The 12,681-nt window shown below is 39.6% G+C and overlaps 1 protein-coding gene across 2 annotated transcripts; it reads right to left on the bottom strand.

The window, feature by feature from the left end:
* Positions 1-5,995: 5,995 nt before the first annotated feature.
* Positions 5,996-11,634, bottom strand: LOC135676871 (putative leucine-rich repeat receptor-like serine/threonine-protein kinase At2g19230). Of its 2 annotated transcripts, XM_065188530.1 has the most exons (14): positions 11,480-11,634; positions 11,249-11,401; positions 9,362-9,917; positions 8,791-9,278; positions 8,567-8,705; positions 8,380-8,451; positions 8,226-8,297; positions 8,071-8,151; positions 7,766-7,917; positions 7,475-7,689; positions 7,283-7,409; positions 7,067-7,132; positions 6,751-6,940; positions 5,996-6,661 (listed from the first exon to the last, which is right to left on the bottom strand). In XM_065188530.1, the coding sequence occupies exons 1-14, from the start codon at positions 11,502-11,504 to the stop codon at positions 6,220-6,222; spliced, it is 2,778 nt and encodes a 925-aa protein (XP_065044602.1). In that variant the 5' UTR covers positions 11,505-11,634; the 3' UTR covers positions 5,996-6,219. The 2 variants fall into 2 exon arrangements, with proteins under 2 accessions (XP_065044602.1, XP_065044603.1); XM_065188531.1 differs by lacking the exon at positions 8,071-8,151.
* Positions 11,635-12,681: the final 1,047 nt, after the last annotated feature.

Here is a 12,681-nt window from a genome sequence, read left to right as displayed (position 1 = left end):
TTCTCTTCTTTATCAGCTACTAGTCTTTCTTTCCTTCTTTCCCCCGTACTCTGACTAATCCGCAGGAAAATATAGGAATATAATGGTGGCTTCTGAATTTGTACGTTAAGTGGGTGGCAAGTATCATTCAGACTTTAAGAGTAAGGTTGGGTTGACTGACTTTTCAGGACCGGCGTCAGGAGCTCGATGACCCCGTCGTCAGTAAGTTTTACGGGTTGCAATCTAGTCAATATCACGCTTTAGAACGAGGAAGATATTATGGTTGCCAACTCAAAGTAGTTAGCACAGATTGAAAAGAAAAATTGGTTTCTTATTTGTTGTTGTTGTTGAAAAGTTCCTCCATGTATTTAGTTTTTCTAAATCTTATAGTTGCAGTAAGATATTTGACATCTATATATGGGAAAAGATGAAGCTGATACATACAATGAGAACTGCATCCAAATCGAGCGCTCGACTCGTCAAATACCATTGTCAACACCAATCATTATCTGCACTAATTATTGTGGAGGAAAACCTAATGGGATTTAGATATTCGATATGGACCATCGGATACTGATAAAAAATATTTTTTCTCGCTTTTCTTTTTGTTTTTTTTTTGGCTTGTGCCTTAATATAAGAAAAGTATATTTTACTCTTAAACAACTGTTATTTTTCTCTTTATATTTAAATACCATAATGACCCTAACTCCAAAATATTATATATATATATATATATATATATATATAATTTTTTAAAAATATCTATTTTATTTTTTTTTCTCAAAATGTGCCTTTATTTTTTTTCTTAAATGGTACTTTATTTGAATAATCCGAAAATAAGAGTCGGGGAAGAGGTTAGGGCATAGATAAAGCCCTCCCTTGACAAACTGAAGAGGCGCCAAAAAGATCCCTCACCTCCTACAAGGAGATAGTTGTCCTTGCATGAATCCGCCTTGAGACAGTGTGAGATCCCTATTGCGCCATCGAAGCTATACCAACAGTAATAGGATTCAGGCCCATCATCAACGAGCTAAAGTCTCTAGAGCCCAAGAGGTTGCATGAGTCCCAAGGCCCAACGAACCCTTTGCTAGGTGAGCCAAGACTTGTTATGATGGAAACCATCACATCAAATCAATACTCCTGCTATGGCGGTCGAGCCAAGGCCCACCACGATTGAGCATTAAAATCAATGCCCCCTCCCAGGAGCTATAGAAGGAGAGCTCGCTATTTGTCTCCTAAAGATGAAGTGGGGGCAATATAAATGAAGAAGAAACAACCTCTTGGAGTGAAAGGGTGAGGAAAAAACAAAAGAGAGAAGAAAAGAACTCCTAGAACTAAAGGGGGAGATTAGAGAAAAACAAATATGCCATGGCGAAACCTGCTATAGCGGAGTCACAAATCCTGCCATGGCAGTCAATCCAAGACCCACCACAATAAAAGCCACCACGGTAGAATGAGGCAACTATAACAAATGCTCGACGGGCAAATAAGACGTTGCACGTATCGGATGATTGGGTCGAGAAACCCAACTCATATCACCGTTAGCAGTGAAATCCCTGGCATGAGCTGGCTATAAGACTTGCCCTTGACTTGATGGTCGAGCACAATGATGAAAGGTGCCTAAAACACGTGAACTACGAAGCTCGATGAAACCAACAAAGCCAGATGACGTGGCACGAACCCTATGCAAGAGCCCAAAGCATGCTTTTTAGGGGGGGGGGGCAAATAATAGGGAAAGCAATAGCATAGACATTGCACTGCTGATTCACCTAGTCATGGATCGCCACTTGAAATCGAGACGCGTGCAAGAGCTCATGCCACCCCTTCATGTGGTTGTCGATTGGAGCGCGAACCTAAGGGAAGTCACATGAGTCGACCATCAATACACAGTGACCAAACTATTAGGAAACCTAGATAGAGTATCATATGTATAGTAGAATAACATAAAATAAAAATCCCAGATTTTTCACCAAAAAATGTTTCGTCATCGTATAAAGATTGGTGCGTAAAATTGAAAACGCAAAATGAAAACCGTGCATGTCAAGACAGATTTGTTACATATGGAGATCATATATTCTTGTAAAATCTTAGATTTGTAGGAGTAGATGAAAGGGGTCAATTGTCCTCATCTCTAGTGGTGATCCATATGGTAGATGCAGCAAAGATGCTCCTCAAATTGTTACACGATCTTCCACTCCACGTGCACCATATAATCAAGAATGGGTTGGCCCTTCTTATTATCCACATGCCTCAAACTGAGGTTGTTAGCTGAGGAGGAGAGAGAGAGAGGAGTATAGAAGGTGGCAATCAAACAGGGTTTAGCCTATGCCCCTTTGGTTCCCTCTTATTTATAGAGGTCATTGTCAACTTAACTCTAATGGATCTCATCCTATTGGGTATTGGATCTCCATCCAAGTACTTAAGTCTCTTGAATTAATGGATCTTTACCAAATAATCACTCATTGGCTCTTATTGGATCTTATCCATAAGATTTAATAATTTAGGGGCTTACTAGATATACAATAAGATAGGGGCTCCGACGGATATCTCATATATGAACCTCTACTCCTTGCAACACCTACCATATATGTGTGACTCTTTAGGCCCAATATCTAGTTGGTCATGAGTTGTATATATCAAAACTCCTTCTAGTTTAGTGAATTATTATCTTCATAATAATTCACTCAACTTATCGACTATGGGTGTACTATGTCATAACAATGTAGTCCCTAGATGATATAGGGGAATCCAATCCATTAGACCTGTTTGTCCTCAATTACTATGTATCTATAGTCCATCATCTATTTAATATGCTAAAGACCGTATTCCGGGCATGGTGTTGTCAGACCTATATGTAATCTACAAGAATCTCGCTCTAATCTTATTCTCCCAAAGAATTCTCTCTCTTAATTTGAATAATCTTGTAAGAACACATATGATATTTATCTCATGACACCAAGAGCGAATGATCCTCTATCGATACTCAATTGCCCTCGTAAGGTTAACTGTCACTCCCAATGATCGACTATGTTAGATCTAGAACTTCAAAACCTATAAGTCTGGCATCAAAGAGTGGAGTACTCACATAAGACATCCTTAGTGTTTGAAGTCTAAGGACCAGATACATAACTAGGATGACAGAATCATTGTCCGACAATGAGATTTTATCAAACATTCAATATTTCATGAATAGATCAATCAGTGAACTTATTCTTCAATAAGCACTTGGATTGTATTTCTAGTGTCTCCACATGAGTAACTCTATGACCAATTGTCTCCATCATATGAATATGTATACAATATACCAATCTATTCGGTTATCTCTATAAGGAAATCTAGGTGCGATATCATATTCATAGTGAAAGAATATAAAATAAAAATCCTAAAATTTTCTAAATGTGTTCATCGTCATGCGAAAATTAATGCGCAAAAACCTGCGAAACTGAAATCCACATGAGAGATAGTTGTATTACCTAAGGAGATCATATATCCTTGAATTCTTACAGATCTATGGGAAAGGATAAAGGAGGTCAAGCGTCCTCCGCTCTAGTAGTGATCCGCATGGCAAGGGCTGTGAAGATGCTCCTCAAATGGTTGCCCAAATCTTCAAACCTGCTATTTGAGGAGAAGAATGGGAGAGGAGAATATGAGGTGGCAACCAAGAAGCATAACATATGGCCCTTTGGTTCTCTCCTATTTATAGAGGCCCCCTATCAATGTAACTATAATGGATCCACCCTATTAGGTATTGGATCTCCATCTAACTACCCAATCTTATTATATTAGTAGATCTTTATCGAATAATCTCTCATTAGCTTATATTTGATCTTATTCATAAGATCCAATAATTCAATGACTTATTGGATATCTAATAAGATAGGAGGGCCGGCGGATATCTTATATTCGAACCTCTACTCGTCGTAACACTTACCATATGTGTGTAACCCTTTAAGCCCAATATCGAGCTAGCTGTGAGTCATACCTATCAAAACTCCTTCTAGTTCAGTGAATTATTATCTTCATAATAATTTACTCGACTCATCGACTATAGACGTACTAGGCCACTACGCCGTAGTCCTTAGACTATATAATGAAATACAATCCTTTGGGCTTATCTACCATCAGTTACCATATACCTATAGTCTCTCATTCATCTAATATCCTAGAGACCATATACCGGGCATAGTGTTATTAGACATATACAGTTTCTCCTCGAGCCTTGCCCTAATCAGATTCTCCCGGAGAACTCTTTCTCTCTCAATTTGAATAACCTTGGCCAAGGATTTGTCTGAGCAAGAATATATGATATATTTTACTCATGATACCAAAAGTGAATGATCCTTTATCGACACTCAATAGCCCTTGTAAGGTTGACTATCACTCCCGATGACCGACTGTGCTAGATTTGAAACTTTGAAACATATAAGTATGATATCAAAGAGGGTATTTATAAAACATCCTTGATGTCTTAAGTCTAAGAACCATATATACTATTAGAACGATGGAATCACTGTTTGATAATGAGGTATAATCAACCATCTAGCATTACGTGAGCGGATCAATTAATGAACTCATTCTCCAATGAGCACCTGCATTATAGCCCTAATGTCCCCACACGAATAGTTATGAAACCAGCTTATCTGGTTTATCTGGTTATTTCGATATCTCTCTCGAGTAACATATAACTAAGATTATTTGGGGTTTGTGTTTAGAAGTGAATCGATTTCATTATCGTGATCTCATCATGATCTGATTCTCATTGCCTGATCCATGGACATCACAATATATCAAACAATATAAAGTGAGAAAATATAATAATAATAATAATAATAATAAATAAAAAGAGTGCATGTCGTGTTATACATATCATCACTCATGTGATTGGCTTGCAGGGCACTTATGACTAGCAATCTCGATGTCCCTCTCGAGTAACCTATGACAGGGATTATTTAGGGTCTGTGTCTAAAGGTGAATCGATCTTATCATCGTGATCTCATCACAATCTGATTCTCATTGTATCGATCGACAGACATATCACAATATATGCAATATATAACATAAAGTAAGAAAAATAATAATAAATAATAATAAGCAAAAAGAGTGCATAACATGCCACATGTGTCATCACTCACGTTATTGGCTTGCAGGGCACCTATAACTAGCACAAACCCGTCCTCTAAGATTCCCCCCTGATCGCATCATTGGCCGCCAATGACTCATCACCCTCGGCCATGATTTTGGAAGGGCTCACATGCTTAATCGTAGGGAACATTAATCTTAACTGTGTGGCCTAGCTCTCCTCTCTAGGCACTTGACACATAGCCCCATCCCTTGTCAATTTCAAGAGCCCCCTTACCTTAATAAACGATGCGCCCCTAGTCGTCCTTTAATGATGCAACCGATAGAAAGATGTATTCACTAGCCATCGGCATAAATGAGCCCTTAATGATACTGAAGGCTTGAGGGAGGACGAGTAGTTGGCCACCCTCCACCGATAAATCAAGTATAAAAGTTAGCCCTCGAAATCAAACGAGACAAGCAGGCTAATCCTAAACGCTTTTGAGCTCTACTAAACTCTCTCCACCTATTTTACTGACTTAGGCGTCAAAGAGGTTAGGTCGAGATACTCCCTGTCACTGATCGTTTATGTAGGACACCGACACATCTAAGGAGTATCTTAGGACAATGCATAGCATTTTCAGACAAAGTCAAGGTGCACCTCGGGACAACCATGGGTCGATCTCCATAAGCCAATAATGCCTCGAGAGTCACTTGTCACCCTAGCCTCCCATTCAAATCACACTAATGTAATCCATATGGGCTTCACAACGGGTCTACATCTTCGGGATAAAACCAAGCTATGTTAACTCTTTAGTCAACAACACCTAAGGCAACAATACACATATCACGTAACCATAAATAAAACGAGTACTCTTAAATGATATTACAGAGATGTTACAGTGTTCAATGTTCTTATTATTCAGATGTATGATGACTTATTCCAGACGTAAAAGACTGACGCCCAAGTATAATATTGGAATTTCTCATTGTCGAAATGCAATATGCTTTTAATCCTAGCCTTCGAAGAGGTATGGGAAAGGAAACAAATAGTGGACTGTTGATATCAGAATCAACATCATAATATACAACACACAGGAATCCAAACAATTTTAAGCTTTTACTGAAGCATGTAAACTGCGATGGAGATTGGGAGCAGAGATGAAAGAAGTGACATCAAGTTCATCTTGCTGATGGACCATCTTTGTCTGAAATGCTTGCACATTCGATCTCAAACGGACACATCTCACCATGTTCTTTAAGTAGTTTCTGAGTGTTTCTGCCTTCGAGTTGGGTCTTATCAAGATTACTCAGCAGTGCCAACCTCTCTTTCAGCTGCATCACCACCTCCGTCATCGTCGGCCTCTTGGTGGAGGATTGCATGGAGCAGTTGAGAGCTACGTAGGCAATCTTCCAAGCACAATTCACATCATACTCACCTTGCAGGCTTTTGTCGACGACGTCCTCTACGTTCCCCTTCGCAAGCCTTTCGTAAACCCATTCAACTATGTGAATATTTTCTGAACCAATTAGGATGGGACGTTGGCCTGTGATCAGTTCCAGGAGAACCACCCCAAAGCTGTACACATCACTCTTCTCGCTGAGTTGGTTCTTCACGTAGTACCTTGAAAGTCACAGAATATGAAATGCCATTGATCTTATGCTCTAACTTGCTCGTATAAGAAGATTGCAAGAATGGAATACATGACATACTCTGGATCAAGGTATCCCGGGGTGCCGACGACCTTGGTTGATACATGGCTATGCTCATCATCTTCAAAAGCCTTGGACAGTCCAAAATCCGATATCTTGGCCTCTAATCTTTCGTTCAAGAGGATGTTTGCAGTCTTGACATCTCTATGGATCAGTGAAGGCTTGCATCCGGTGTGCAAATACTCCAGCCCTACACATCACTCAAATCCATGAATGCATAATGAAAGCAAATAATCATCTGTGTGTGTGTGTGTGTGTGTGTGTGTGTGTGTGTGCATGTTAAAGAATGTGCAGAGAATCTGTATTTGATTCAAACCTTGTGAAGCTTCAAGAGCAATTAGGAGTCGCTGTTCCCAACTCAAAGGTCTAACGCCGCGAGACTCTGCTAAAATGACACGATGAGTTGTCAGTGATTCCACTGAAAGATCAAGACAAGAATGCATGTAATAGATAGTTTTCTTTGCTGAGTTGATGAGGATGTGTGTACAAAAAGAGTAATAATGCGGCATAAAGCAGAGAGCGTGGGTAGAACCTCTAAGATGCTCTTTGAGAGTTCCCTGAGACATGTACTCGTAGACCAACGCCAGGTGCTCTCCATCAATACTGTAGCCGATCATAGAAACCAGATTCCTGTGATGCACCCTCGACAAATGCTGGGCCTGCAACGCAATGGGATCAACATGACGCCGAGCATGATCGAAGCTGGAAGGCGACATATTACTACCTCGGTGACAAACTCTTCTGATGATGTGTGAGACAGCATCTTCACAGCGACTTCAATGCCGTTCTCCAGTTGGCCATAGTAGACAGTGCCAAACCCTCCTTTCCCTAGAACTCTGTCGAAGTTCTTCGTGATCTTCTTCAGCTCCGTGTACGTGAATCGTCGATTGTCGATCTGGAACGCGTATTCTTTCGACCCCTTCATGTGTCTACCTCTGGCTGTAGATTTCAAGAAGATACATACATACCATTAAACACAAATCACGGCGTTGAATGTGCACGAAGAAGAGACTACCTTGTTGCTTTCTCAGGATGCAGAGGACTACCAGCATCAGCAACAAGGCGACAGGAATTACGCTGGATATCACAATAATAGTTGGTGAAGTTTTCTTCGGCTTTGCTTCGCATGAAGTGGCATTGAAACAAACATTCCTATTGCCCTCGATTCTACCATTTGAAGGATTTCAAGGTCAATTAACAGCTTTGGAGAAAAATGGTGATGAATTGCAATGAGTAATGATTTAATTTATGTTTTATCTTGGCGTTGAATTATAAGGCATACAATAGAGAGAGATGGGAGGCTTCGAGAAGGAAATAAACCTTAAAGTAAGTGATCCATTCTGTGATTTTGAAAGGAGAGAAGAAGGTACTAATCCACTCAGTTCATTGTTTGCCAAATCTCTGCTAGTAGCTTCTTGATGTTAAGCCTCAATAGTTTCAGCAAAGGAATCATAGAAGTCATTAGGAATACTTACAGGTACTTCAGCGATGGCAGATATGCTAGAAATGCCGGTATTGACCCTGTCAAGTAATTGTAAGACAAATCCCTGCACAATTGACATCAGATTATATATATTGCCAAGATCACACTAAGAAGTTGATATCACCTACTCCAGAAGAAGTACTCACAAGTATTGGATTTCACTGAGGTTGGCAAAAGAAGTTGATATTTCGCCGGTCAAAGCACCGTGCGAAAGATTTCTGCAGAACATGTGAAACCCGTTACTGTGTTCATCCATATTCCTTTTGCTTCCTAAAATCCATGTTTTCTTTTGTTTAATTGCTGCATTATCTTCATGTTAAATTACAAACTCACATTGCAGTGATCCTTGAAACTCCAGCTACATCAACAGTACAATTCAATCCATCCCAAGCATAAGCTTTTGGCATACATGGATCGCCCATCCAATTCCTCTTCACAGAATACGTTCCTTTGATTGCCACCATTGCATCAACTGATTGAACAACATGAAAGAACGAAACAAACATAAGATACTAACAACATAGAGAAGCAATGGATGACATTTATGTCACCGTTACCATTTCTGCTATCTGATGGCACAATCGTGTTCTGCATCGCAGAAAACACCTCCGCTGCGTTGAGGATAGGTGGAAGGGTGGAATCGCTTGTGGAAACAAGGGAGATGTTGTAGTGAGTAGGTGCTGAAGTAGGGTTTGTGCTGTATACAGCGCTGGAAGAAAGGTAGTCCGGGGTGAAGGGTTTGGCATCATTCAGCAAGGTTCCTCCGAGGTAGACGAAGAACTGCCTCGATTCATTCGGTAGCAGTGGCTTCAGCTCAGAGAAGTGTAGGACTGCGTAGTATTCATCGAGGCCCCCGGGTTCTGTTGCCAAACTGAGTTCCAGTTTGTTGGATTTCACAGGGACAACTGCAGTCTCCATGACGACTTGAGGTGCCTCAAAGTGATCATCCACAGGATTTTCGACTGTGAGATTAGTCAATGTCTTTGTCAAAGAGGTTGTGTCGTCAAATGGATTCCAGATGCGATCATGGGGATCGGAAGGAAACCTGTTATGTTATCAGGCGAAAAGAAAAGAAAGATCAATCTCAAGTGGATCAATAGCTATGCTGATGGATCTCGTGTGACTGACCTCACATAATCACCTATCCGCCCCATGTCAAACCGCGACGAGAGAATGAGACTGAGAGATGCGTTCACGACAGGATAAAGAGTGCGGTTGAGTGGTCTCAGCTCCAGCGAAGAGATGAATGGTGTTCCACGACCAGTGTTCACCAGGCAAACTGATATCAGATCGGTTGGGGCTTCCATGATAGTTTCTGTGTAATACACCTTCGATCTGTTAGTCACAGTTATCGTCTTCCAAAAGTTGACGCCAAGATGGAGATCAAACTGAACGGAAGAACTATTCTTGGAATCATAGTTGCCATATAAGAATGATGCCATGATGAGATACTTAAGCCGTGGGGTCATTGATTTGAAGGTGTAGCAGTTCCGAGCTCCACTAGGAAAGCTTCTCACGGTGAGGTATCGCTGGGGGAGCCCAACTGATGCGTATACTGAGGATATGTTATGATTGTCGCCACTGTCTGTGTAAGGATCATCAGAGACGTATGTTATACCGGATAAAGTCCCCACGTAATATGCTTTAGCATCAAGTCCATATCCACAATCAAGGCTGATAAAACCTGGGAAGAGATGTATGAAATGTTTTTGAGTAGAGAAGAGGCCGTAGAAAGAAGAAAAGGCATGAGAGTAGTAGACACAGTTTACAACAACAATATACATCCAGCTAATCAATCATGAGCATCTATATGTTCATTGAAATATGTATATTATATTATGATACCGAAATATAAAATATAAAATATAAAATATAAAATATGAAATATATGTTTCCTCTAAGAGAGAAAAAAAAAGGATACATTCTGGCCAGTTGTAAAATCAATCATTATTTAAATTGTTCTCACTATTACTATTTCTTATGGTTGATTGTTGAGACAACTAGATGTCAATATCTTAAATAAGGTTTGATCACAATCAATCAGCCTCCTAGTTATGAAACCAATAGGTCAATGATTGTTGAGGAATTATTTTCCTAGATGGTGTGAAGACAATAATAATAATATGATAGTAGAGGGATTATTTTCCTAGATTATTTGAAGACAAACATAATTATTTGAAGATTATTTTTTTATGCCTATGCTACTTCTATCAAATTTTTCGATAATAAAATCAACGGACCGATGATATTCTTATTAAATCTGTAACCATCAGATCTTTTAAACTATGATACTACTTTGTTAGGTATAAAAAATTTGAAATAAAAAAATTCAAGTATATACCAAAAAGATGATATAATATTAATGTGGTTCGACAATTCCCTATTTATACCTACAAAAAAATTAAATTCTTCACTATATAACTAAAATCAATATAAAAAATTATTTTCTCTTGATTTAACTTAAACCCCTATTATACTCTCTCATATAAACTCGTAAAAACTCTTTTTTCAATCGACTAAAAAAACTCAGATCATCCAAAGTGTCTTTCTTTGTGTCTCTCCCTATTACTAGAATATTAAAACTTATGATCTATTGATAGGAATAAATCTTAATTATTTAAGGATTATTATTCTTCTTACTTGGATCCTTAATACTCCAAAATATAATTAAAACTTCTAAGATAATAACTAACCCTAACAATCCACATATCAACTCAACAAACGAAAATTTTATTAGATCGATGTATGAAAGGGCCTCTTGTGGATGATATGTGAGGTGCTCCTATAATTAATATTAGTTACAAATCCTATTTCCGTTGACCATGCTCGTATTCTCCTCTTTTAACTTTTGTAGATGATCTATGTTTCCTTGGACTGTCAGATCCATGTTTCACTACTGTTATGTACACGAAGATGTCTTATTTGAACAGTTCCTGTAAACATTTGCATGAAAAACCTACAGTCAAAGAATGGTATGGAAAGAAGGTATAGGAGAAGCAAGATAGAATTACTTACCGAGATCGTCCGTAAACTGACCTCCAACTTGAACAGAGACCACAGAGAACAACAGAAGAATTGAACATGGGATGACGGCCATGTTCCTCGATCTGAAGCATCTCCTTCCCATGGCCAGTTTCTTCATCTGGTGGAAGGTTTTGCACACACAAGCTGCAGACAAATGGATCAGTCAAACATACACATAACGATGTCCCAAGTTATCAAATACTAGGGGCCATGGCTTCCCACCAACTAACGACTCTGCAGTAATCATGTCACATCGCAAATCTGGATCCCAGTTGAAGGCATTTTACTGCAGCGACTCGTCATAGGAGAGCCTAATAAGCTCTTCTGAGATACGAAAAGCCGAAGACTCGAATCACCTTTCTTTTATTTTCTCTTCTTTATCAGCTACTAGTCTTTCTTTCCTTCTTTCCCCCGTACTGTGACTAATCCGCAGGAAAATATAGGAATATAATAGTGGCTTCTGAATTTGTACGTTAAGTGGGTGGCAAGTATCATTCAGACTTTAAGAGTTAGGTTTGCTTGGCTGACTTTTCAGGACCGGCGTCAGGAGCTCGATGACCCCGTCGTCAGTAAGTTTTATGGGTTGCAATCTAGTCAATATCACGCTTTAGAACGAGGAAGAGATTATGGCTGCAAACTCAAAGTAGTTAACACAGATTGAAAAGAAAATATGGTTTCTTATTTCTTTTTTGTTGTTAGTTTTTTCTAAATCTTATAGTTGCAGTAAGATATTTAGCATATAATGAAGCTGATACATATAATGAGAACTGCATCTTGTTAGTGTCACCAATATCGTCGACCGATAAGTCGGTCTGGTTGATTCATTGTCAAAAGTGTAGGCTCATTCTGGTGTCTCTTCTTCGCCGATATGAGGTGTTGACAAGGCAAACCGACGAGGGAGGTTTGGTTGGGGGATGGTTTGTTGAGAGTGATCTGGCCTTGGAACAGAGAGGTCGGATAGAGGAGCGAGTGTTTTCCTTACTGTTGGGTCATCTCCTAACGACTGGATCATCTTTTGGTCGTCGATAGCCCTGCACAACAGGTCTGCACCAGGAGTTGTCCGGCTCAACCCCTCCAATGCTTAAGTTAGCGCAAGGTGGAGGAGAAAAATAACAATATGAACTATATAAATTAGAGAGTAGAGAATAGAGAGACTATTGCCGGCTTGACCTCTTAGCTTGACCTGGAGTGAGGCTTTTATACCTAGGCCTCGAGCGGTCTCATCATGCGTTAGCTAAGGCCTCCCTTATTCTGAACGATAGAGGTCATAATAAGAACGATTTATTGTCAATCGTTAATATGAATGCATGACTCGAAATGTCAGTCAATAGGTGTCTAAGGAATTTGAGGCATGTTGCCCCTAATGATCACATTGGTTCCTATGCCTTTATTGTTTGTTCACGTGGTGGAGGGAGCTGGAGGGT

This window comes from Musa acuminata, chromosome BXJ1-6 (assembly GCF_036884655.1).
Source record: "Musa acuminata AAA Group cultivar baxijiao chromosome BXJ1-6, Cavendish_Baxijiao_AAA, whole genome shotgun sequence".
Lineage (NCBI taxonomy): Eukaryota > Viridiplantae > Streptophyta > Magnoliopsida > Zingiberales > Musaceae > Musa > Musa acuminata.
This window is presented reverse-complemented; position numbering and strand designations above follow the sequence as displayed.

Coding starts and splice junctions, on each gene's coding strand:
- LOC135676871 (XM_065188530.1), bottom strand. CDS start 11,504: ATGATTACTGCAGAGTCGTTAGTTG. Junction 7,410..7,474: donor CAGAAGAGTTTGTCACCGAG/GTAGTAATATGT, acceptor ATTGCGTTGCAG/GCCCAGCATTTGTCGAGGGT. Junction 6,662..6,750: donor CCGGGATACCTTGATCCAGA/GTATGTCATGTA, acceptor GTGACTTTCAAG/GTACTACGTGAAGAACCAAC.